This window comes from Podarcis muralis, chromosome 18 (genome assembly GCF_964188315.1).
Source record: "Podarcis muralis chromosome 18, rPodMur119.hap1.1, whole genome shotgun sequence".
Taxonomy (NCBI): Eukaryota; Metazoa; Chordata; class Lepidosauria; order Squamata; family Lacertidae; genus Podarcis; species Podarcis muralis.
The window spans coordinates 13,628,673-13,654,447 of NC_135672.1; the positions used below are offsets into that span (position 1 = coordinate 13,628,673).

General features: G+C 52.1%; 2 protein-coding genes across 5 annotated transcripts; both read right to left on the reverse strand.

Annotated features, from left to right (window-relative positions):
* Positions 1-763: 763 nt before the first annotated feature.
* On the reverse strand, positions 764-18,151 carry LOC114588711 (excitatory amino acid transporter 1-like). 4 transcript variants are annotated; one of them, XM_028714148.2, is made up of 11 exons: positions 17,879-18,151; positions 11,736-11,805; positions 9,988-10,235; positions 8,086-8,223; positions 7,184-7,388; positions 7,029-7,071; positions 6,012-6,397; positions 5,175-5,408; positions 3,665-3,859; positions 3,136-3,270; positions 764-1,447 (listed from the first exon to the last, which is right to left on the reverse strand). In XM_028714148.2, the coding sequence occupies exons 3-11, from the start codon at positions 10,205-10,207 to the stop codon at positions 1,246-1,248; spliced, it is 1,758 nt and encodes a 585-aa protein (XP_028569981.2). In that variant the 5' UTR covers positions 10,208-10,235; positions 11,736-11,805; positions 17,879-18,151; the 3' UTR covers positions 764-1,245. The 4 variants fall into 4 exon arrangements, with proteins under 4 accessions (XP_028569981.2, XP_028569980.2, XP_077778087.1 ...); XM_028714147.2 differs by lacking the exon at positions 17,879-18,151 and adding an exon at positions 15,847-15,936; XM_077921961.1 differs by lacking the exon at positions 17,879-18,151 and adding an exon at positions 14,446-14,504.
* A 2,355-nt stretch (positions 18,152-20,506) lies between these two features.
* On the reverse strand, positions 20,507-25,583 carry NDUFA11 (NADH:ubiquinone oxidoreductase subunit A11). Its single transcript, XM_028714156.2, has 4 exons — positions 25,433-25,583; positions 23,677-23,769; positions 22,941-23,063; positions 20,507-20,808 (listed from the first exon to the last, which is right to left on the reverse strand). The coding sequence occupies exons 1-4, from the start codon at positions 25,512-25,514 to the stop codon at positions 20,696-20,698; spliced, it is 411 nt and encodes a 136-aa protein (XP_028569989.1). The 5' UTR covers positions 25,515-25,583; the 3' UTR covers positions 20,507-20,695.
* Between the last annotated feature and the right edge of the window lie 192 nt (positions 25,584-25,775).

Consider the following 25,775-nt stretch of genomic DNA (forward strand, 5'->3'; position numbering starts at 1 on the left):
GTATATATATGTATTATATTCTATCATATCATTTTACATAATTTTACAGTGTATATATGTGTGTTACATTATATCATTTTACTTTATTTCAGACACGTGGTTCATGTCCTTTATTATTATTATTATTATTATTATTATTATTATTATTATTATTATTTATATACTGCCCTATACCCAAGGGTCTCAGGGTGGTTCACGGACTAAAATCAAGATATCAAACCACAAAATACATAATAAAAATAAAAATGACAACCCAATAGCTTCCCCCCACCCCTCCAAAAAGGGCAACTGATATGGTCTTCAAACCGGTTTGGGACGATATATCAATATATCTCTTGGCCCTAACGGGCACCAGCCTAGATGGCTTTAAAAGTGGATCAGAGGCGAAAACCATCGATGACGCCAGTGACTCTACTTTCAGAGGCAGCCGTGCTCCTGAATCCCAGTGTCTGGAATTTGCCAAAGGGGAGAGGGTCTTGAGTGCAAATTCTGATTACAGTAGCTCCCCCAACCACCCCAATCTCATTCCCACCCCACCCCCATCATGGACATTTCATAATTCTCCGCTTTAATAACCATCTTCAGTGCTTTTTTCACCCTAAAAAAGAACATTTAGTGGTCCTCTCATTTTGACTTGAGAAAATCACCATTTTATAGTTCAAATCGGCAGGGGAAATAAATCCAGCAAATGGACCAAAGTACAAATGATTCACAAAATGTTTAGGGGGGTGTGCCCCCCCCCCCAGGAAAAAAGCGCCGACCGTCATCATAAATAAACAGCGTTTATTTTCTACGCCGGTAAAGCATCACATCTATACAATCTTTTTTTTACAAAAAAAGTGTGTTTTGCTTCAAGTGTTGGAAAGAGGAGTGTTTGTTTTTTTGGAGTGGGGATGAACATGATTCGGGGAGGGGGTGGGAAACACAAAAAAGGAATATTGGCACCAGATTTAAATAACGTGGATCGAAAGAAAGAAGAGGCGCTGCGGCGGAGTGAGAGATGCGCGAGTTCGAATCCTTATCCTTTAGTGCAAAATTGTCACCGTTAGAGATCCGTCGCTGCCTGCTCTCATTTTTTGGCCTGTAATGATGTATCAGATTATGGGGAAAGGGGGAAGAATTTCGGGAAGGGGATAAGGATGATGGCTGCGCCTCTCCTTGGCATTTCACAGTCGGTCGATGGCTCCGATCCAGACAGGCCCATCCCCGGCCCCCGGCCGCCTCCCCGGCCCCTCCTGGGCGCCATCACATCGCGGTCTCTCCGCTGAGATCCTTGTGGGTGTCGTTTTCCGGGTAGATCAAGTGGTAGGGCTTCTCGTTCTCCTCGGCCCCCGAGTCGCCCCCCAAGTCGGCGTCTTGCAGCTCCAGCTCGTGGCGCGACAAATGCTCCACCACGCCCGCGCCCAGAGAGTCGCCCAGGACGTTGATGGTGGTCCGCAGGCGGTCTCTGGGGGAAGAAATGGCAGTTCAGATGGGGTGGGAAAGGATCTGGGGGTCTGGGTGGACCGCAAGCTGGAAGGGACCTCAGCAGATGGGAGAAATGGACTCAAACAAAATGAATTTCCATGGGGACAAATGTCAGGTTCCGCACTTTGGCAGGAAGAACCAGATGCACAGATATAGGATGGGAGATACCTGGCTCACTAGCAGGACATGTGAAAAGGATCTAGGGGTCTTCGTGGACCACAAGCTGAACACGAGTCCACAGTGTGATGCAGCAGCAAAAAAAGCGAATGCTGTTCTAGGCTGCATCCACAGAAGTCTAGTGTCCAAATCAAGGGAAGTCCTAGTCCCACTCTGTTCTGCGGGTGGCGCTGTGGGTTAAACCCAAGAGCCTAGGGCTTGCCGATCAGAAGGTTGGCGGTTCGAATCCCTGCAATGACGGGGTGAGCTCCTGTTGCTCGGTCCCTGCTCCTGCCCACCTAGCAGGTCGAAAGCACGTCAAAGTGCAAGGAGATAAATAGGTACCACTCCGGCGGGAAGGTAAACGGCGTTTCCGTGCGCTGCTCTGGTTCGCCAGAAGCGGCTTAGTCGTGCTGGCCACATGACCTGGAAGCTGTACGCCGGCTCCCTCGGCCAATAAAGCGAGATGAGCGCCGCAACCCCAGAGTCGGCCACGACTGGACCTAATGGTCAGGGGTCCTTTACCTTTATATTCTGCCCTGGTCAGGCCACACCTGGAATCCTGTGTCCAGTTCTGGGCATCACAATTTAAGAAGGAAGTTGACAAGCTGGAAGGTGGGCAGAGGAGGGAGACCGAGAGGGTCAAGGGTCAGGAAACCGAGCCTTATGAGGAACGTTTGAAGGAGCTGGGTGTGTTTAGCCCGGAAAAGAACAAGCTTTTTTTCTGCTGCTCCAGAGGGTAGGACTCGCACCCGTGGCTTCAAGTTCCCGGAAAAGAGATTCCAGGAAAAAAGCTGTTTGGGATGGAAGGTGGTGGCCTCCCCTTCCTTGGAGGTTTTTAAAGCAGAGATTGGAAGGTCCTGTGCCATGGATGCTTCAGCTGAGATTCCTGCATTGCAGGGGGGTCAGGCTGGATGACCCCTGGGGTCCCCTTCGACTGAGCAGACTCGATATAAGACAGCTCCCTATGCTCCTATTTCAAGTGGACCCTGAGGACTAGAAACCTGGGGTCATTCCCTGAAAAACAAGCTGCCTCTCTGATTTTCTCCAAGGCCGTGGGCGCAGCTTCTGGGCCAAAGCGGTCGAGAAAGCCTCACGATTCATAACTGCAAAATCTCATTAAAAAATAAAATGAAAATTATATCATATTTGAAAGATAACCGTATGCAATCAACATCGTTTGCACGGTTATCTGAAGATTTGCAAGATGAAATCGCTACCTATCTGGGTTGAGTAATACAATATTTTAGGTCGTGGTTTAACAAGGATGGGAAACGAAGCGAAATGGAAAGATGGAAAGTTTGATTTTGTAAACCGTCGGACGAGAAGGAGGGAAGCCGTCGGGCTCAGTTGAGCCAAGGAGATCAAATAAAGAGGATATGATGTGACGTAACGTGATGACGTGTAAAACCAGCAAAAATTATTTTAGAAAAATAAATGAGTAAATAAATAAGCATGATCCCTCCAGCCCAGGCAGGCAGCGTCACCCCTTCCCGCCTCGCGGGGACTTACAGGAACCAGTCGACCGCCATGATCAAGGTGATGTCTTCGGTCGGCAGCCCCACGGATGTCAGGACAATCACCATGGTCACCAGACCCGCCTGGGGGATGCCGGCCGCCCCGATGCTGGCGGCCGTGGCCGTGATGCTGCAGAGAGCAAGAGGGAGTTGGGTGAGCTGGGGTTTCGGGGTGGGGCTAGATGTCCCTTGAGGGTCCCTTGGCCAAGGTGCCAAAGGGTCCCTTTGAGCGCTGTGCTCAAAATGCGCTCACAATTTGGAATGCGTCAGGAAAAAGGAAGAAATAGGTGGGAAATTAGCGTGGTTTTCCGTCTATAAGACGACCACATATATAAGACATCCCCTGTTTTGGGGGACTTCGATTTAAGAAAACGGGGGGAAATCTATATAAGACCACCCAAATTTTGGACATTTTTATAGAGGGAAAACTAGTCTTATACACGGAAAAATGCGGTAAATAAAATGGAAAACTTAATAAATATTTTTCAAAGAAAGAGAACGGAGCCCGTCTTTTGCACCCGCACCTGATCGTGAGGATCTGCCCAAAGTCCAGTTCGTAGTTGTTGACCTGCGCGATGAAGATGGCGGCCAGCGCCTCGTAGAGCGCCGTCCCATCCATGTTGATGGTGGCCCCCACCGGCAGGACGAAGCGCGTCACCCTCTTGTCGACGCCGTTGTTCTCCTCCAGGCACCGGAACGTGACGGGGAGCGTGGCCGAGCTGCGGGAGGGAGGACGGGGCGGCCCTGGGGTGAGCGAGACTGAAGCCCTACGCAGAGTAGACCACCCCCACTCCCCGGGGTCCAGGTCCGAAGGGGATTCGCACCAGCAGCTCCTTTCCCCCCAGAGGACTCTGGGAATTGCAGTTGGTTGACCAGCTTTCAACAAGCGAAAATTGGGACACAAAGGTTGCTTTTCTTTTCTTTTTTTGCAAAACCTCCCCCCAAAACTGAGCAATCTTAAAGGGTTTAAGGGAGCAAGCTCGTTTTCTGCTTAAAGATTTGCACATTTGCGCATGCAGAATGTCGGCACCCTATATATAGAAAGGAGCAAAGCAGGGATATTTGAGGGAGCAGGCGGGGCCCATGACTCACATCCGAGGAGCCTACACAAGACAAAACACGGGTGCTGCATGTAGGTTTTGTTTTATTTGCTTTTTATCTTATATTTTGGAAATCTACATCCAGGTTTTTTTTCCTACATCCAGGTTTTTTGGGGGGGCCCCCAAGAGAGAGGGGCACAAAGCTAGAGCTTGCTGAGCTTATACATAAATCCGGTACTGGCATAGATAGATAGATAGATAGATAGATAGATAGATAGATAGACAGACAGACAGGCAGATAGATAGATATAGATGATCAATCTAACGAAAGATAGATAAATGAGAGAGATGACAGATAGATAGATTATAGATAGATAGATGATAGATAGATGATAGATAGATATAGATGATCAATTGATCGAAAGATAGACAGACAGACAGATAGATAGATAGACAGATAGATAAACAGGTAGATGAGGGAGAGAGATGATAGATGGATGGATGGATGGATGGATAGATAGATAGACAGACAGACAGACAGACAGACAGATAAATTGATAGAGATAGATGATCAATTGATTAAAAGATGATAGATAGATAGATAGATAGATAGATGATAGATAGATGATCAATCTAATGAAAGATAGACAGATAGATAGACGAGAGAGATGATAGATAGATAGATAGATGATAGATATAGATGATCAATTGATTGAAAGATAGACAGACAGACAGACAGACAGTCAGTCAGATAGATAGTTAGATACATAGGTAGATAGAAAGAAAGAAAGAAAGATTTTATTGTGGAAATGTACATCGAGATTTTTCCCCCTTTAATTTTTTTGGGGGCCCCCAAGAGAGTGGGGCCCTAAGCTAGAGCTTGCTTAGCTGATACGTAAATCCGGCGCTGGGCCTGATCCGTTCAGGGTGCCAGGAAGGGCGGCACAACCACCCCAAACCGGGAATCCGGCCCCTGGGGTTGACACCCGCTTACCTGGAGGAGGTCCCGAAGGCGGTGACGAGGGCCTGGAGGAGCCCCCCCACGAAGCGCCAGGGGTTCTTGCGGGTGACGGCGAAGTAGATGAGGGGCAGGACCAGGAGGCCGTGGACCAGCAGCCCCACAATGACCGTCAGGGTGTACATGCCCAGCTGGCCCCCCATCACCGCCAGGTCCTCCATCTCCAGGATCTTGCCCGCGATCAGGAAGAGGATCCCAATGGGGGCGTACCTGGGGGGGGGGAGAAGGGGGGTCAGGACCAGCCGGAGACTCCGCCAGCTGCTCATAATCACCATTTTAATTTTTGTGGCTTGTGGGTCTTTTGGAAGCAAAGCAAGGCTCTAGTCCTCATGAGGGAGAAGGACTTAGGAACCCGCCTTGCGGCTAGCCAGGCCACTGAGAGCAGTGCTGTCTGCACTGACGGGCAGCACCAGCAAGCCAGGTTGATTTTAATTCTCTTTTTTTAAAAACAGTTCTTTTTCCTGAGAATTTTATTTTGCTTCTTGTAAACTACTTTGAATTTTGTTTTTGTGTTTTTGCAAACTGCTTTGAATTTTATTTTGTGTTATTTTAGGAAAACTGCCTTGAGGTTGGCAGAGCATGAGGTTTTTAAAACAAGGGTGGTGGGTTCGAGTCTGAGTTTGGGGAAACGATTCCTGCAATGCAAGGAGGTGGGGCTGGACCCCTTTCCGACTTTGCCCATGCTCTACCAACTGGCCTGGCCTGAATCGCAGAATCACAGAGTCGCAAGGGCCCCCCAGGGGTCATCCATCCCAACCCGCGGCAACGCCCGACACAGGACTCAAACCCACGACCCGGGGGTTCGACGCTCACCAGATGATGACGGCCACCAGGCGGAGGATGGCCTCGTTGAGGGAGTCGAAAAACTCCCGCAGGGGCAGCCCCTTCTGCTTCATGTTCCCGATGACCAGGCCAAAGCAGATGGAGAAGACCACCAGGCCCAGGGCGTTGACGCCGTTGACCGACCCGGCGCCCGGGACCACCTCCTCGTAGCTCAGCACCTCCGGGAGGGCGCCCAGCGCCTGGGAGACGTTGCGCCAGACGCCGGTGGCGTTCTCAGGCGGCGGCAGCGGCGAGGGGGGCCAGGCCAGGGCGGCGGTGCTGTTGCTGCCGTTGTGGGGCAAGGCCTGGGGGACGGAGGTGGGGGCTCCCCTGGCCAGGGTCCGGTTGATGACTCTGATGCTGTACTGGGTCTTGTACTGGGGAGAGGAAAAACAGAGTATTGATTTGATGCAAAACCAGGAAAGCCGCCCATCGAGCTCCATAGTGCCTGCACTGGCTGGCAGCAGCAGCTCGCCAGGGTTTCAGGCAGGGGGGCTGGTGCTGAGCCCAAGGGAGGAAGGATCCAGTCCTCACGAATTCGAATCAAGGGGTTGATTGAATACAAACTCCAAAAACTGCTGCCTGGCCAGTCGAGCGTAATAGTGCCAGCACTGGGTGGCAGCAGCAGCTCTCCAGTTTCGGGCCCCCAACGCAGCTGGTCTAGCCCTGAGCCCCAGAGAGGAAGGATCCAGTCCTCAGGATTCAGAATCAAGGGACTCATTTAATACAGACTCAGGAATCTGTTCCCCGACCCATCCAGCTCAATATGGCCCACACGGGCCGGCAGCAGCGGCCCTCCACGGTTTCAGGCCGGTGGTCTAGCCCCGAGTCCAAGCGAGGAAGGATCCAGTCCTCATGAATCCAAATCAAGGGGTTGATTGAATACAAACTCAGGAGACTATTGCCTGGTCCACCCGTCTCACCTACACAGGCTGGCAGCAGCAGCCTTAAGACTGAGCCGGATCCGCTACACTGGATGGGGCGAGACGAGGAACCTGCCCCTCTTACCTGTCTGAAGCAGGCCTCCACCAGGTTCGGGGGGAACATGTTCCTGCGGACGGAAGGGGGAAAGAAAAGCAGATTATTCTGGTGGGCTGCCTGCCCGGGATGGTTCAGCCGGGAGTTGGGGGTTGGGCTGGATGACCCCCCGGGGTCCCGCTCACCGGACGAGGTCCAGGAAGGCGTCGGTGGTGTGGACCTGCTCGACGGTGCCCTGGCGGTGCAGGGCGTCCTTGCTGCCCTTTCCGGGGTGGATGATGAGGACCATGAAGATGCCGATGAAGACGGCTATCAGGGTGGTCAGCATGTAATAGACGACGGCGCGGCAGCCCATCTTCCCCGAGGCGCTGCTGTCCAGGGACGCCATGCCTGCCGGGCGGGAGGCGAGAGAGAGAGGAGTTGGGGGAAACCAGGTATCGATTTGAACTCAAACTCAAAATCAGATCCAAATTCAAAATAAATATTTAAATATCAGTAGTGAAATTCAAATTCAAAATAAATGTTTAAATGTAAGTAACGAAATTCAAATGCGAAGTAAAGGTTTAAATGTAAGTAATGAAATTCAGATTTGAAATTCAAATGCAAAGTAAATGTTTAAATACAAGTAACGAATTCAAATTTGAAATTCAAAGTATTTAAATATAAGTAAAAAAATTCAAATTTGAAATTCAAATGCGAAGTAAATGTTTAAATATATGTAATGAAATTCAGATTTGAAATTCAAATGCGTAGTAAAGGTTTAAATACAAGTAACGAAATTCAGATTGAAATTCAAAGTATTTAAATATAAGCCATTAAATTCAAATTCAAATTCAACGTTTAAATACACGCAATTTAATTCAGATTCAAAGCAAATATTTAAATATCAGTCATCAAATCCAAATCCGATTTTAATTGCTTATATTTAAATATTTCTGTTTATTTAAATGTTAAACATTTATATTTATATATTTATATGACACGCACACACGCATTTATCGACGCCCGTGTTTCCCCCGTGCAAAAGCGCCCAAAGATCCCCTCCCGGCCCGCCTGGCAGGGTCGGCGCCCAGGTGCACCCGCTCACCTGTGATGAGGCTGGAGACGATGAGGGGCAGGACCAGCATCTGCAGCATTCGCATCAGGAGCTCCCCGGGGAAGGAGAAGTACTTGACCTGCCGGAAGGTGAGCTTGTAGGGCCGCAGAGCCAGGGCCAGGGTGATCCCTGCGGGGCGAAGGAGGGGCTCAGAGATCCGCTCCCGGGTCAAGAGCGCCCAAAGGCATGGGCAGAGTGCCGCCGGGAACGGGGAACCTCAGAGCCAGAGGCGGACTACAACTCCCATGGTGCACTGACCGCACTCGCAGGGGATGATGGGAACCGGAGTCCTGGACTTTAAAAAGTCACTTAAATCCCAATTTGGACGTGGACCCACAGAGCTCCGAAACCCATACTATTTATCAAATTTTTAGTTGTGTTTCAAGAATATCGGCTGGTTATTTTGTCCGCCTTTGACCTGCTTAATAATAATAATAATAATAATAATAATAATAGTATGCTACTGGCGGCTCCCATAATTAAAAACATGAGAAAACACCAAACATTAACAATTTCCCTTTGTGGAAGTGCAGCTTGTGTATACTTAAAAGGGGAGGTGGGGAGATATTTAAAGAAGAGCTTAAATATTTTCCTTTTTAAAAATAAAATAAAATAGAGAGTTTTCATGCAGTTCTTTCCCTGCAAGCCAATTAATTCCAAAATGAGGATGCAACAAATTCGGGGAAGGAATAAAAAGAAAAAAATATGAAATTGAGATGAACTGCAAAGAGACCAGATTAGGAAACGAACCCCCCCCCCCAATTGCAAAACTTTAAATTATTTTTGTAAAGTTTAAAAAACAAACTTCTTTAAAGTTTAAAAAATATATCATTCTTTTTTGAGATCTTGCAAGCAGAGAGAGCAAATCAGATCTCCTCTCTGCAGCTGCTAGAGTTTTATTTCCCTCCCAATCCTCTGTAATCCTTGCAAATTTTTCTGGCTCTTTTTCTCTCCCTCTTCTTAATTTTTATTTTGTTTAGGGACCGGGAGCCGTTTGGCGTCACCCTGCAAGCAGCTTGTGACCGGCTTAATCTGACCCACACACGCAAAGCGGGGCGGCAGCCTCCCCCGTCCGGCGCGGGTCGATCCCCAGATCTCCCAGAAGGGATCCCTGGGATTCATCTAGTCCAGCCCCCTTTTGCCCAGCGCAGAATTCAAACTCGTGACCCGGCGGTTGAGTCTCGCACCGACTGACGTATTCCGGATTTAAAGAAAGCAGCGCATGATCTGCTTTCTAGGGGACAGATGTGGAACCTCAAGCCTTACCCAGCCGGATGGGCAGGGTGGTATTATTATTATTATTATTATTATTATTATTATTATTATTATTCTGCTGCCCTGGCTGCAGTTCTTTGACTGGGTTCCTGGGTTAAGCAACCCCAGGCTTGAATTTGGATGGGCTCCCCAAAGGTCATCCATCCCAACCCCAGAGGGAGTCCATTTTGGGTGGTCACCTTGGGGCTTGGAGGGGGTTCAGATGTTAAGGAAGAGGCTTAGCCCACCCACCCCACACACAGCCTGGCTCTTCCTAGCAGCGATGCCCTTTCAGAGAAGCGGTGGCATCGCTCAGTGGCCCACGATTCGAATCCTGCTCGCGATTCCATCCGCCGATTGCCCTTTTCTCCGAAAAGAGCCCGCCGCTCTCCGGCAAAGATCCTGGGCTGTGCCTCAGTTCCCCCCCATTGCAATTTGGTCGGGAGAAGCCGCGCCCCCCGCAAATTTCCCCGGTCCTCTTTTAAATCCTGTAGCGGGGAGTTCCGCCGGTCCGCTCTGTGCGAAATCAGGGCTTTCTCGGGACGGCAAGGGGATTTGGCCCCGCCGGGCCCCTGGCACCCAAAAGACGCCCCCCTGAGGTATGCAGGGACCCCCAAGCCCCCCGTTGCACCCCCTTACCCAGCAGGACGGCGGTGACGGTGAGCAGGACGAAGGCGTTCCTCTGCAGGCAGCTGCGGACGCTCTCCCGCGTGACGGCGTACATCCTGGCCTGCGCCCGGGCCGCCCTCTTGCGCAGGACATGGCGGAGGCGCTGCGCCCGCCCGCCCCCCGGACCCAGCGCCTTGGACTCCTCCTCGTTCAGGAACAGGCTGTTGGCGCGGGCCTGGCGCTCACCCATCGCGGGGGCCGCTCAGCACCCCGGGGAGCTGGGTTCGGGGAGAAGAAGGCGAGAGCCAGGGGGATGAGCGCAGACAAAGCAGGCCGGACCAGGGAAAACACTCCGGGGGCTGGCCTGCCTGGCAGGGGTGGGGGGGGGATCCAGCGGGGAGAAGCAGGCGCAGCAGCTCCTCAGAGGGAAAGGCAGGGTGGGAAATGGAAGGGGCGCCTAAAACAAAGCCACCTAATTCCTTCATTCCTTTGCCACCTTATTCCTTCCTTCCTTCCTTCCTTCCTTCCTTCCTTCCTTCCTTCCTTCCCTCGCCACCTAATTTCCCTTCCTTCCTTCGCCACCTAAATTCTTTCTTTCTTTCTTTTTTCCTTCCTTCCTTCCTTCCTTCCTTCCTTCCTTTCTTGCTTGCTTTGCCACCTAATTTCTTCCTTCCTTCCTTCCTTCCCTCGTCACCTAATTTCCCTTCCTTCCTTCTTTCGCCACCTAATTTCTTTCTTTCTTTCTTTCTTTCTTTCTTTCTTTCTTTCTTTCTTTCTTTTTTCCTTCCTTCCTTCCTTCCTTCCTTCCTTCCTTCCTTCCTTCCTTCACCACCTAATTCCTTCCTTCCTTCCTTCCTTCCTTCCTTCCTTCCTTCCTTCCTTCCTTCCTTCCTTCACCACCTAATTCCTTCCTTCCTTCCTTCCTTCCTTCCTTCCTTCCTTCCTTCCTTCGCCACCTAATTTCTTCCTTCCTTCCTTCCTTTTTGTAATACCTTGGGGCTTTACTGACAGACCCTTCAGAACCGTCATCTCAACCGTCATAAAAGCCCCAAAGGATTAACATGAAATATAAGGGTTTTATTTCATTTTTTAAAAAAGCATAGATGAGAAATTTCTGCCTTCTCCTGGGTTTCAAAAGCAAACCAGCCCTGCTGTGTGGGACAAAGCAGCAACCAGGCTTCAGCCGGCGTAAAATATAATAATCAATGTTTCAGCATCCAAAATCAATCCTTTTCAGCAGGCAGTCTTTCTGCAGCAAAGTTTTCTTTGCGCTGAGTGGCCAAAACCACCTGATTCCAAACATTCCAATGCTAGCATAAGTCGTCGAACCATGGGGTCCCCAGGGGTCATCCAGCCCAACCCCTTGATTCCCAGAATGATTGACAGCGAAGGGGCCCGACGGTCATCTAGCCCAACCCGCTCCAATGCAGGAATCTGAGCTGCACCTCTGCCCCAGGCGGGTCGCCCCGATTAAAACCACCGTCTAGAACCAGCTCCCACCCCCCAGAAAACCCCTTGGCGCAACCTCTGGGCGAAAAGCAATGGGCCCATTTCCCGGAGGGGGAGACTGAGGCTCTGCCGGCTGGGCGAGTGCCCTGAGGGCAGCCGAGGACACAGCTGGCATGCCAAGACCTGGCTTGGCACGGGGAGCCGGGATTTTAAAAACCAGCCGCCTGCAAAGCAAACCGGCCTCTCTGGACCCCTTGAGCGGACCCACCTCTGGGTGCTGTGTGGGGCTCCTGGGGACGGGCGAGGGGCGGCCCAGATCCGTGGCTTACCTGGAGGAGCCTCTGCCAGGCTCAGGTCCTCCGTGCCAGGGAAACCTCTCGCCTCCGCCGCTCTTGAGCTCTGGCAAGGAAAGAGAAGTCCGTGTGAGGCTTGGAGGGAGGAGGCGGCGCCAGCCCTGCGCATGGGGCTTTGGGCCCCTGTGGGACGCCGGGAGAGGAGCTTAACCCTCTTGCGCCAGCCTGGAGATGGAGGCGCGACGCAGGAGTCGGGCTGGATCAAGCCCAGGGCTCAGGGCAGCCCTGGTTGCCGTGGATCCGTTGCTCTAGGTTCCTGCACAGGGGGAACCCAAAGGTCATCCAGCCCAACCCCGAGGGAACCCCAGCTATGCGCGTGAGGGCATGTGGTCCCCGGCTTAGAATGAAAGGCCCAATTCTGGGAAGAAATATTTTCTTTCTTTCTTTTTAGAAAGGTCCATCCTGGGCTTCTGTTGCCCACAGCATCCAGAGAACGGATGTTGTTTGGCAATGGCAGGTAGACTGTGCCTGGGAGGGGAGGCTCCCTTGAGGGACCAGGAGCAGGAGAACCGCCTCGCAGGGTTGCAAGCGAGATGTGGGGCGCCCCCTTGGAGGAGAAAAAGCAGGATAGGACCGGAGGAATCCCAGCGTTGGAATTCTGTGCCGTGCAATGAATGAAAAATTGCAAGGAAGAGGAAATTGCAACGTGCCATGCGGCGAAGAACCAATTGCAACGCCAGCAGTGCATTGCAATGAAATAAATAAATGAAATGAAATGAAAATAAATAAATGAAATAAAACCAAAACGGAGATTTGGGGCAGAAAAGAAGGGAGGTGTGGGGGGGGGCCTTCTTCCCTAGCAGCCGTTTTCTTCTTCCCGAGGCAGGGAATGCTTCCGGATTCGCATTCCTGGAAACGGGCTCTGGGGCTCAAATCCTGGCAAATTGTGGGCGCCTCCTGTCTCCCTTCCAGGTGGCAAAGCGATTTGCGACGCTTAGGGAATCAGCGGCCGCATGTGGGCATGCAAAGTCCTCCGGAGGACACCCCCCCCCATATTTCTGTGCCCCCCATTTTCCCTGCATGGCTTACTCACAAATCCTTTCCGCACCAGAGGGACAAGCTCTTGCTCTCTCCTTGCCAAAAATCCCGGGGTGCAAAGAGGAGGAGAAGGGCCAGCTCTGAACAAAGCAGGCGAGATCGGAAAGGGGGGGGGGTGAGAGCAGCTGTGTGCCCACGCCTGGGGAGGGAACGGGGGGGGGGGGGAGATGCGGAGAGGGGCCCAATCCGGAGGAGAGAGTCTGTTGCCAAGGCCATCTCCCCGGAAGATGCAGCAGCGCCGAAGGAAGGAGATGAAGGCAGGGCCCCCTAGACCCACGCGTGGGGGGCTGAATCGGCCTGGGGGCGGGTCGCTTCCAAGCAGCCCCCTCCCCAATTCAAAGCAAGGATCTGGCTTCGGAAACAAGGCTTGCGGTGCTTTGCAAATTTCAAAAAGCTGGATGCACGGATCGCTTCAAAATAAAAGATGGCAACGTGCAAGAAAAGGAATTTCAGTTTGCGAAAGGGGGAAATAACCGAATCAGAATTAATCCTTCCGCAGAGCTGAATCCGGTGGGTGGGCTATAGTGGAAATTTGTATTTATGTTTCTACTGTTCTGCATTGAATCGGAGACCGTTATAGATATAATCGAAAGAAGACCTGGGTTCGAATTATCACTTTTTAAGTCGCAAGCGTCCTACTCCACCGGGCTGTTGTGGGGATTAAATGAGGGAGAACCACAGGCAGATGGGTGGAGTAGAAATAAATAATAATAATAATAATAACTATAATAATAATTATAATTATTATTATTACTCATGCCGCCTCTAGCTCCTTGGAGAACGAAGGCCGGCGTGTCAATGCAAGGAATGAATAAAACCGACCCATCCTCCTGCCTCGGTTTTTTGGGGGCATCTTTGCTCCGTTCCCAACAACCTTGCGAGGCAGAACGGGGCCTGTTCCCATTTTACAGGACTGTAAAAAGTCCAGCGAGGCTCCGAATGATCAGCCTGACAGCCGGGAACCGAAGGAGCAGAGATGCCCCCGAGAGGCCTGGGCACGGGGCCCAAAGGGCGCCTCTGAGCACGTGGGGAGCGCCTGCAGGAAAAACGGACCTGGAACTTGGGAGCAGGATTTCCTCGCTCCTGCCAAAGCCGTTGCGCCAGGAGGATTTGAAACCTTACACCCGCTGCTGCTGCTGCCGAGAAAAAATAAAAAGCGTTTCCAGATTAAATCGAGCGAAGGCAGGCAGGAATGTACTCCCTCCTGCGTCAGGGAAGGCGCCTCCATCTTTCCCTGCGCAGAAACCCCGCAAAAATCAGAATTTGGGAGCAAAAAGGGCCCCCAAAACGGAGGACCGGGACCGTTTGTTTTCCGTTCAAAGTCAAGAGCAAATGCCATTCTATTATTATCCGCGGAGGCAGGGCAGGCGCTCTGAGTGCAGAAGGTCGTGCGGGTCTGTTGCAGCTGCAAAAGGCTGCAGGCGCAGAGGGCTTATGCACTGGTGTTGCCGGCACTGACCGGCAGGGTGACAAGGGACGGGCGCAGCAACGCCAAACCGCTGGACCTTCTGCATGCAGAACACCTGCTCTGGCGCTGGGCAAAGGTGGTGCTCTTAAAAGCCGAGTTTCTGGTCCTCAGTGCTGTGAACAAGGGCAGGGAGATCTGCTTTGCGTCACCCGCACTGGCTGGCAGCAGCGGCTGTCCTACCTTGAAGGGGGAGGGCCTTCTGCACTCAGAGCAGGTGCTTGACCGCTGAGCTCCGGTCTTGTCCTCATGAGTCTGAATACAAGCTGAAGGAATGGAAGAAGCTGCCTTGGACCATTGCTCTGCCTAGCTGAATACAGCCTGCACTGACTGGCAGCAGCTCTCGCGGTTTGGACCTGGGAAACCTTCCGCATGCCAAGCACCTGCCCTTCCCTGTCCCTCAATTTTATCAACAGGAGGCTGGTTTAAACGGAGCTGAAATCGGCCCAGCTCGCTCCATAAAGCCTGCACTGACTGGCAGCCGCTCTCCCGCTAGGAGGTCCCACCTAGCTCACCACTGCCAGCACGGGCTGGCAGCAGCAGCTGTCCCCAGTTTTGAGCAGGGAGTTTTTCCCCGGCCCTGCCTGGGGGCGGACCCCCAGACCTTCTGCATGCAGAGCACCCCCCCCCTGCTCTGCATTGGACACTCGCCTTTGCAAGACAGAAGCTGCCAGTTGAGACTGGGCCCAGAAGGCTTTCTTCCCCTCCTCAACTAGTGAATCCTTCCTAATGTCTTGGCCAGGGCAGCTCAGTCGGCAGAGCCTGAAACTCGTGATCCCAGGGTTGTGAGTTCGAGACCGAGATCGCCAGGGGTTGGACTGGATGACCCCCGGGGTCCCTCCCCTTCTATGCTTCTACATCTGGAGCGCCGGGCAGATGTTCCTCGCTCCTTCTTCCCTGGAGAGGAAGAGACTTCCCCGATTTCGCTTTCATCATTTCACCCCACGAGGGCCGGCTCCCCCCCTTTTAACGCTGGGGCTGGGGGGACCCCGGGGACCCCATGAGGTCGCCAGACCCCACAGAGGTCGTGCCACCCGCCTGACTCCCCACAACGCCACCATTCAAGCATGATTTTTAAGGGGCGCCAGGGCCACCCATCAATCTCTCCTGCTCCCCTTTCCCCTGGCAGCAAACCTGCGAGGAAGACTTCATTTATATTTCTATTTATATTTAATATTAAGGCTTATCGAGAAAAAGACAAAACAAAAATGCAAAATGCAAAACAAAAATACAAAATACAAATACAAAACGAAAATACAAAATATCTTTCTCCCCTTTTTCTAAGCAAACCAAGACTTTCACACGGATGCCATGCAAACACAAAAACGGGGCGAGAGAAAGAGAGGAGGACACGGAAATTGGGGTGGGGCGGGGAAAGCCTTGGCACTCCCCCCCCCCCTAGGCAACCCTCTTGTCGGAGGGGGCAACTGCGCCCCCTTTCCTCTCCAGCCACCCCCTGCTCCGTCCCACCTGGTGGGGGTTCCCCCTTCCTCCCCACCTAGACCCGCGTCACGTCTGAAGGAGGCAGGGCGGCGTGCAGGCGGGTAAGGCAACGTGGCCAAGCTGCTGCTGCTGCTGCCCTACCTGGCCGGGCTGCTGCTCCTTCCCGGTCCGCACGTGCGCTGCCCGCCCGCCCGCCGCGGCTCCCTCTTCCTGGGCTGCTGCTGCTGCCTGCCTGGGGCGCGGAGGCGGAGAGCGCGCCTCCCCGGAGCCCATTGGCCGCGCCGGGCGGGCGGGTCCGCGCCCAGGGCCGCCTCCCAGCTCCCCGGGGCGGGCAGGGCAGGCGCGGAGAGGGCGCTGCCGGAGCATGCCAGCTGCCTCTCCTCTTGCAGGAAAAGGGTGTCTCTGGGCATACGCAGAGCGCACCCGGCCCGAGCCTGCTAGCCTCCTTTCCCCTTGCAGCAAAGGAAGGACAATGGCACCTCTGGGCATACGCAGAGCGCACCCGGCCCCGGCCTGCCAGAGGAAGGATAAGAGAGCCTCTGGGCATATGCAGAGCGGGCAGCTTCCCCCTTGAAAGACAGGAAAGAAAGGGTGACTCTGGGCATACGCAGAGTGCACCCGGCCCGAACATGCCAAAGGAAGGACAAGAGTGCCTCTGGGCATACGCAGAGTGCACCCAGCCCGAGCCTGCTAACCGCCTCTCTCCTTGCAGCAAAGGAAGGACAATGGCACCTCTGGGCATACGCAGAGCGTGCAGCTTTCCCCCTTGAAAGAAAGGAAAGGGTGTCTCTGGGCATATGCAGGGTCCCCGGCCCAAGCCTCCCTAATGAAGGACAATGGTGCCTTTGGGCATATGCAGAGCGCGCCCGGCCCAAGCATACCAAAGGAAGGACAAGGGCGCCTCGGGGCATATGCAGAGCGTGCAACTTCCTCCCCCAGGAAAGAAAGGAATGAAAGGGTGGCTCTGGGCATACACAGAGTGCACCCGGCCCGAGCCTGCTAGCCACCTCTCCCCTTGCAGGAAGAACAAGGGCACCTCTGGGCATATGCAGAGCGGCAGCTTCCCTTGAAAGCAAGGAAGAAAAGGGTGCCTCTGGGCATACGCAGAGCACGCTCTTCCCGAACCTGCCAAAGGAAGGACAAGGGCGCCTCTGGGCATACACAGAGTGTGCAGCTTTCCCCCTTGAAAGAAAGGAAAGGGTGTCTCTGGGCATATGCAGGGTGCCTGGCCCAAGCCTCCCAAAGGAAGGACAAGGGCGCCTCGGGGCATACGCAGAGTAGGCCCCGCCTAAGTCTGCCAGCCGCCTCTCCCTGATGCAGCTACTTAGGAGGCAGGATCCGCACCCGGGTCCTTGGCCAACGCCATGTTGCAACGGCCTCCTCCTCCTCCTGGCATTTCCCCTGCGGAAGCAGCTCTAACCTCCAAGCAGGCGTTCAGGGAAGGGTTGTGCAGCCCACCCCGCCTCCCTCTCGCACCCGCTGCCTGGTAGGCAAAAGCTCTTCCGGCCTCCCGGGTAACAAAACCAGAATTTGTGGGCCTCCCGGGAAGCGGAAGATTGGGAGATTCAGCTTGATTAAACTGGGGGACTCCCTGCCACAAGACCCGCCTTGGCCAAGCCCAAATCCCTGTATGCAATCATCTTGGATTCGTGTCGGTTTTCCTCCTGAGCCTTCCAGCTCCAAACACAGAAGATGATGATGATGATGATGATGATAATAATTGGCCCCAATACGATAATAATAATAATAATAATAATTGGCCCCAATACATGAGGAGTCGGGGGCCCTATCAAATCGCCCCTTTTCAAAGCGGATTAAGGGCATTACACCCATTTATTAATTATATCTATTAATTATAATAATCGATTAGAAGCATAGAACTGCTGAGTTGGAAGGGACCCTGAGGGTCATCCATCCCAACCCCAATCTTTTGGCCCAGATACAGGATTCGAACTCGTGACCCCAAGCTCCAGCCTCTTGCATACGAGTCGATTGAAAGATCTGCTTTCCAAGGGGCAGGTTTGGACACTCAAGCCTTCTGCGGCCCCCAAAAGCTTCCGATGTGGCCCTCGGGGCTCCCTCATCAGCTTGGCTCCACCCCTTAGACCTTCCTTCCCTGCCCTCGAACTCGGCTCTACCTTGAAGGGAACCTCCATGGACAGAGACAGTCTACCTTTGTCCGCCAAGCGAGAAGGGCAGCAGGAGGCTCTTGGAGTCGCGTCCCGTTTTGGGGGGCAGGATCCTGCGCTGGAGGGGGGACCCCCTGGGGGCCCGATCCTGCCGGATTCCTGATCCAGGCCGGCAGCTCAAAGTTGCCGTGACTTCTGGGCCGCGTCTCCCCGGAGATGCCAACCCGGGAACGTCACACGCCCTGAATAAAGCGGGGAGGCCCAAAAATAGATAGGGACGCCTGATTTGCCGGGCAGAAAAGGGGGCACCTCCTCTGGCGCCCCGGCCCGCCTGGATTCACGTGCCCTGGCCGTGGGGCAGCCCCGTTCCTGGTGCCAGAAGTGTGTCACTGAATCCGCACCCGGTGCCCCCGGAGGGGCTATTAAAAGATTTAACTGGCGCACGGCAAGGCGGGCATCTAGGGCAGAGGCGGGCGGGGGCCGCATTCCCCTCCAGCCCCGATCGTCTGGGGTGGGGAAGCCCTTTTCAGCCTGGGGGGCGCATGCCAGGGGTAGGCAGAGGCGAATGCGGATATGATTTTCCCCACTTTTGGGAACCATGGGTAGTGGGGTGCAGTGAGCGGGGCATGGGGGGCGAAGGCCTGGGAGGGGGGCGTTCCTGTTGCAAAGGGGGCTGGGGGGGCCTGGGGGTCCGCCGCCACCTCTCTACCCCACAAGTACCCTATTTCCCTATATTTTGGGAGCCCAAAATGAAGAAATACACATAAATTATGTTTATATCGCAAGCATTTTCCTGCATATGACGGCCCAATATTTTTGAGCCCCAAATTAAGAAATAAACATTATATAGAAAATAATTACATATGAAATAATTATAAATTAAATATATATATATATATTTATAAAAATAATCGCTACAGTCCGTGCACAAGACCCCCCAGTTTTAAACTTAAAAAAAGGGGGGAAATATATCTTCTACACAGAAAAATACAGGATGTAGGTAGATTTGCACCAGCTTCTCCATCCTCCAGCCAGGGGGGGAAGAGGCACAGTTGGGGTTCAAGGACGGTGTGGGGCACGACGTGGGGAGACAGAGAAGCTTTGGGGGGTGTTTGCGCCCCATCCGGGGTCTGCGCTCCGCAAATAGTGGAATAGAGCCTCCTGGTCCAGGCGCAGTCTACCCCTTTCGAAGAAACCCACCAAGGGGGTGGGAGGGAAGCCTTTATTCCAGGCGAGGGGAAGGTGGTTGGAGCCCCCAGGAGGTTGAACCCCTTTCCAGGTAGGGCTGAGAATGCGGCCCCCCAAGTCTGAAACCCTGGAGAGCAGCTGCTGCCGGTCAGTGTGGGGCTGCAGTCCTGAGCTCGGCGCTCCCGCGAGTCTGGCAGCTCCCTATTCAAATTGCCCTCCATAAATGGGATAGTTTTTCAAACCGCTGGTCTAAAAGAAGCCAGACCCTTGGTCCTTGTAGCTCCATATTGCCCACACAGGCCGGCAGCATCTCCTCTGGGTTCAAGGTCTTTTCCCTGAGCTCTGCGCAGGTCAAACTTCTTCTATGGCAGAGCTGTGGGTCTTCCTTGAAGGGCGAAACAGAAGTAGTTTGACCCGGGCAGAACTCGGGGGGAAGACCTTGAACCCCGAGATGCTGCCGACCTGTGTTGGCAATATTAAGGTACAAGGACCAAGGACCTGGATTTTGAATAAATGCGCTGCTCCTGTTTTGAATTTTACCCAGCTATTTCCCCTCCCTTTTATAATGTTTTATTCAATTTCCACCAAAAATTCCATAGTAATTTATACTTTCGTTTTATCAACTTCCCATCCAGTTTTCCATGGTTGTTGCTGTTTGTAAATATACTACCTGATTGCCTCTCTACTGTGTCATTTCCCCACATATAGGGGGTCACACAATCTGAACGATGCTCTTGACAGGGGGGGAAGTAGTATTAATAATAATAATAATAATAATAATAATAATAATAATAATAATAAATACCCCACCCATATGGGACCGTGAAGCTGTAAGCCTGCGGACATTTGGAACATCCTCTTTTCATGACGCGTTTTAATAGATTTTCAAGGATAAAATAACCAATAGATTTAAATCGGATCCGCGGTGGAAATATCTACAATATAAGGAACCGCAGGAAGGGGAAGAGGGGGGGACATGAAGTTCCGGCAGTGCTGTTTTTCTGGGGGGACACATACCCCATTTTGTGAATCATTTTGTACCTTTGTCCATTTACTGTATTTATTTTTCCCATTTACTGGTGATTCTCTCGGGTCAAAATGAGAGTACCTTTAAACATTTTTTTTAAGGAAAAAAAAAGCAAGGAGTTTCGGGATTCCAAATTGGCCACGCAAATTTATGATCTTGTAAAATGACTACATGGACTAATTAAAGAATGCAGTACAGTATAAGATCATCACGCCCCGAACTTCTGAGCATGGGAAGGCACCCAAAGATATATAATTTGGCTTTTTGAAATTGTGTCATAATTTGGAATGTTTTAATGTGGTTTTTGTTGGATTGCTAAAATGGGAAACTCAATAAATACTATTAAAAATAAAAAATTCTGTAAAATGAGAAAATGGGGGGGGGGGGGGACAACCCAATGTGTTTAAAGACACATTTTAAGAGTTTTAGGGTCTGTATAGGAAGCCACAAAGAGGAATTTTGCAGGGACCGCAAAGGGTCAACGCTTTTATTTGCAGGGCCCGATTCCCACGGGACGGCCGGCTCAGGGCGCCGGGATTTCGGGGGTTTCCCGCTAAGTCCTTGTCTGCCCCGCGGTCCAGGCCCCGGGACGTGGTGGGTGGCGATTGTGCGCCTCGCTGGGAGGACGGAGAGGGCGGCTCCGGGTTCAGAGTTCGGGAGGCCCCAGCCAGCGCCAGCCTTCCTTCTTGCCGATTTTGGCCAGGAAGGCGGCCGAGCCCAGGCCCACGCAGGCCGCAGTGCCGGTGGCGAAGCTGTGGGCTGAAGAGGAGAGAGAGAGGAGAGGTGAGAGGCGGCCCGTCAGAGGACTCTCAATTCGGGGGGAAAGGGAGAAATGTTCAATGCAATTAAGCTCAGCCCGCCAGCTGTCTTGGGACTACAACTCTCATCATGCCTAGCTAACAGGACCAGCGGCCAGGGATGATGGGAATTGTGTTTTGGGACTACAACTCCCATCATCCCTAGCTAAGAGGACCAAGGGTCAGGGATGATGGGAATTGTAGTCCCAAAACAGCTGGAGGGCCGTACTTGCCTATTCCAGGCACCCCCAAATTCAGCCTGTTTTGGGACTACAACTCCCATCATCCCTAGCTAACGGGACCAGGGATGATGGGAACTGTATTTTGGGACTACAACTCCCATCACCCCTAACTAAGAGGACCAGGGGTCAGGGATGATGAGAATTGTAGTCCCAAAACAGCTGGAGGGCCGAGTCTGCCTATTCCAGGCACCGCCAAATTCAGCCCTCCAGATGGGTTGGGACTACAACTCCCATCATCCCTAGCTAACAGGACCAGAGGTCAGGGATGATGGGAATTGTAGTCCCAAAACATTTGGAGGGCCGAGTTTGGCCATGCCTGCAAGGTTAAGCTTTGTATACAGATATTTACATTAGTAGAACTCTTAAAAGTCACTTGTAACAAGACAAAGAAGGTTCAAAATTGGATCATTAAGAATATAGGGTTTAAAGACATGCATAAACATGCACTGAAGAGGGAGAGCGGAGGGAAGTCAAGCAAAGTGATGGCTTAAAAATTTGTTTATGAGGTTTACTTTTTTTCATGTAGTGTTGTTATTTTGTTGCTATGTTATTTTTGGAAATGAATAAAATGTTATCTCCAAAAAGAGAGAGAGAGAGAGAGAGAAGGCCTGTCGTCCCGCAGAGCGTAGTCAGATTGTGGAACTCTCTGCCACTGGGAGGGCCAAAAAACTGGGATGCCTTGGAAAGAGGATTAGAGAAGGAAGGGGCATGGAAAAGGAATTGCAGGCTGGCGCCTTGGCAAGGCACCTTCAGCTAACCAGGCCTTGGGTTGACAGACATCCGATGGCCTTTTAAAATGTGCTGTGGGATTATTAGGTCGCCTTTGCTTTTATTTTTATCATTTATTTTGCGTTCTTATACAGTCAAACTTTGGCTGTTGAACACAATCCGTTTTGACTTCTGAAACGTTCGGCAACCGAGGCGCGGCTTCCGATCGGTTGCCAGAGCTTCTTGCATTGGGTGTTCGGGTTCCGAAAAAGGGAGCATTTACTTCTGGGTTTTCAAAATTCGGGAGCCAAAACGTTAGAGAACTAAGCTGTTTGAAAACCAAGGTTTCGCTGCATTGCTATTTTCATAGGGCAGCATGCAAATCTAAATAAATAATAATAATAATAATCTAGCACTTCCCCAAATATACAGAGCCCTTCTGCAACAGGATACGGGGTCAAAGTGTATTTGGGGAAACAGACTTGGAAATGGAGCAGGAATCCTGGGAGGCGATTCCAAATTTTTCGGAACAAGCATTTAATCAGAGAAGTGCAATTACACTCTCCGGAATCTGCGTTTCAGTGGGAATCGGGGCTTGGAGGAGAAACCGTTCAGGGGATTTCTCTTGGCGGCAATTAATGGGGTTTCTGGTGCACTGCCGCCCTGTGGAACGCCCTCCCGCCAGATGTCAAAGAAATAAACAAGCATCTGACTTTTAGAAGACATCTGAAGGCAGCCCCGTTTAGGAAAGCTTTGAATATCTGCTGAATTATTGTATTTTAATATTTTGCTGGAAGCCGCCCAGAGTGGTTGGGGAAACCCAGCCAGATGGGTGGGATATAAAAATATTATTATTATTATTATTATTATTACTACTACTACTACTACCAGCGAGAGGAGCGCACAGCACAGAGAGAAACCTGCAGGAGAACGGAACGGTTTCCTTTCCTTCCCAAATTCCCCAGGTGACCAAAGACCAGTTCCAATTATTATTTGGTGGATCCCTTCCGAAGAATCTGCCATTGCATGGACGGGAACGCCGGCGTGTTTTGGGGGGGTCTCTGGGGAAATTGCAAGAACGAAAAGGGAAGCATGGCATTATCCCAAACTGGCCAAATTTGCATCGGGACGGCAGGTGACCAACCTCTGGCTCCCCAGATGGCGCCCGAGGCGCAGCCTCCGATGAAATAGTTTTTGGGGTCCTCTGGGTTGTCCCGGAGCTGGGCGCTGAGGCAAGTGGTGACCCCGAATACGGCCCCCAAGGTGGCTGCAGAGAGGGAAAAAAAACAGGCGGAGGGGAGGGAAGAGAAGAAATCGGGAGAATACAGCAGCACTTCATCTGGTTAGAGCCGCTTGGGAGAGCCGCTGCTGCCAGCCAGTGTAGGCAATACTGAACTAAGCAGACTTTATATAAGGCAGCCCTAATATTCCGACAGCAGTGCTGCCCCCCCCCCCCCCAGCAAAGTTCAGATTTCGCTCCCGGAGTTTGAGAGCTGCTCCGTTCGACCTTGCCCTGGTTTGAGCGCGAAGGAAGTTTGAATTAATTACAGAACAGGCAGCTAGAAGTAGAACTTTATTTGCGGCGGTGGGGGACAAATAATAAAATGATTATCACCAGTCCTATTTTTCTAAAAAATAAAATTGTCCTATTCATATTGAAACACTGCCCTTCAAGGAGGCCAAAGTTAGATTCACAAAATGTTTGGGGTCTGTGCACCCCTGCACCGCCCTCCAGAAAAAAGCACTGATTATTATTATTATTATTTAGATTTTATGCTAACTACACCCTTATCTACATGAATAAACGCAGCTTCTCATTCTCCTCTCCCAAATATCAAGCGGGCTGGACTGCTGCCGACCAGAGTCCGCACGGGACTTACCCATGGTGACGGTTCCGGTGGTCGCCCTCTGAAAAGCCCCCAGGGCCGTCTCGGACGGGAACAGGGTGAGGCGGTAAGCAGAGCCCACCAGACCTGCCGGAAAACAGGAAAATTGTGCACTTTTACATTCTTTATTCTTCTTAGGCAAACTAAGGCCCAGGGGCCGGATGCGGCCCAATTGCCTTCTCAATCCGGCCCTCGGACGGTCCAGGAACCAGCGTGTTTTTACATGAGTGGAATGTGTCCTTTTCTTTCAAATGCATCTCTGGGTTATTTGTGGGGCATAGGAATTCATTTATATCCCCCAAAATATATTCCGGCCCCCAACAAGGTCTGAGGGACGGCGGACCGGCCCCCCAGCTGAAAAGGTTTGCTGGTCTAAAACCACAAGCCAGAAATATAATATACCTTGTTTGTCTTTATTATTGTTCATCTTTTTTTTACTATGTTAATCTACTGAAAATAATACATATTATTTGAAGAGAAATATAATGTACCTTCAGCTGCTTTTAAAAAACTTAAATTCTAACGGGAAAAATGGATTTTATGTGCCACCCGTCCTCCTTTCAAGACCCCAAAGAACTGTGCCTCCCTCTTGTTTTCTTGGGTTAGTCTGACTGTACCAGGAGCTAAACTTTCCTTGGTTAATTATTTATTATTATTATTATTATTATTATTATTGTTGTTGTTGTTATTATTATTATTATATTAACAATGTATTTTTTTATTGTGCAATGTCTCTTTTTTTCCAAGTTACATTTTCTACACCTGACAAATGATAGGGGGACCCACAAGCTTCCTCAAGCCTGGAGTCAACCTCAGATTCATTCCTATGGTGGGATGTGTGCACACGGACCCTTGTGAACGCAATGACTCTGGAGTCACTCTGAATTGACCCCGGAGCCAGAAGGCGGCTAGTCCAGAGCCCCCCCATCGAACCCAGCAGCCAGCCAGCCAGCCAGCGGGACCTCGATTGCTGCAAACAGGACTAATCTGCAGCCTGTGTTAACGCAGCTCATTCGTTACTATTATCAACTTTAATTACTTTCAAGTTTATACGCCCTTTAAAGTGACCCTGGATTATGTTTAAGTTTATATATGGCCTTCAAATTGGCCCTGGATAAGGACTGCGCCCAAAGGCAAGCAGGGGCTCTCATCCGGCACCAAAACGGCAGAATCCAGAGTCACTCCGAATTGACCCAAGGATTTGTCCGGGGGGGGGGGGGTTGCCCTTCCTCACATCACCCCCCCCCCCCGATGCATCGCACAGCATGAACAGAGCCTCTGGTCCCTCTCAGGGCAAAACCTGGTCCCCACCCCCAAACGCGCTTCGGTTGGTGTGAACCGGGCTAATCTGGAGTCACTCCGAATTGACCCAAGGATTTGTGCTCTCTGTGTGTGTGTGTGTGTGTGTGTGTGTTGGGGGTCCTTCACCACATTGCCCAGCGTGAACAGAGCCTCTCGTCTGACTCGGGGCAAAAGCTGACCCAACCCCCCACTCCCACTGGCGTGAATGGGGCTAATCCGGAGTCACTCCGAATTGACACCCCTCCCCCTCCATGCGTGCGCTTCGCGGGGTTCTTTCTCTCCCCTCCGCCTTCATCGAGGGCCCATTTGCTGTCTCGGGGCCAAACTCGCTCCGCTTCGTGTGAACGCGGCTAATCCGGAGTGACTCCGGAGTCGCTCCGGGAGGGGGGCGAGCGGCTCCCCGCCCTCCGGCGCCTCCCCCCGTCCGCCCGAGCCGCCGCCTCCTCACCGAGAATGGCCCCGAGGCGCGTCGTGAGCCAAGTTTTCCGGCCGCAGTCGGTGCCCTCAGGGATGTCCCAGTAGTCAGCCATCTTGGCGGCGGCCGGTCTCGCGAGACTCCGGCGGGCTCACTTCTCGCAGCGGGGCGGGACCAATGTCCGCTGCGGAAAGCGGGACGGATGCAGGGGCCGGCCAATGAAAGGCGGCGGGTGGGCGGAAGACGCTTCCGCCCTTCTGATTGGGAGGTCGACGCTCCAGTTCCTCCCCCTCGGCGGAAGGCCATTGGCTGCGCCTCCGAGCGGCTCCCTCGCTTCCGCCCGGGACGTGGCTTCTTCTCCATTGGGCTCCCCGAG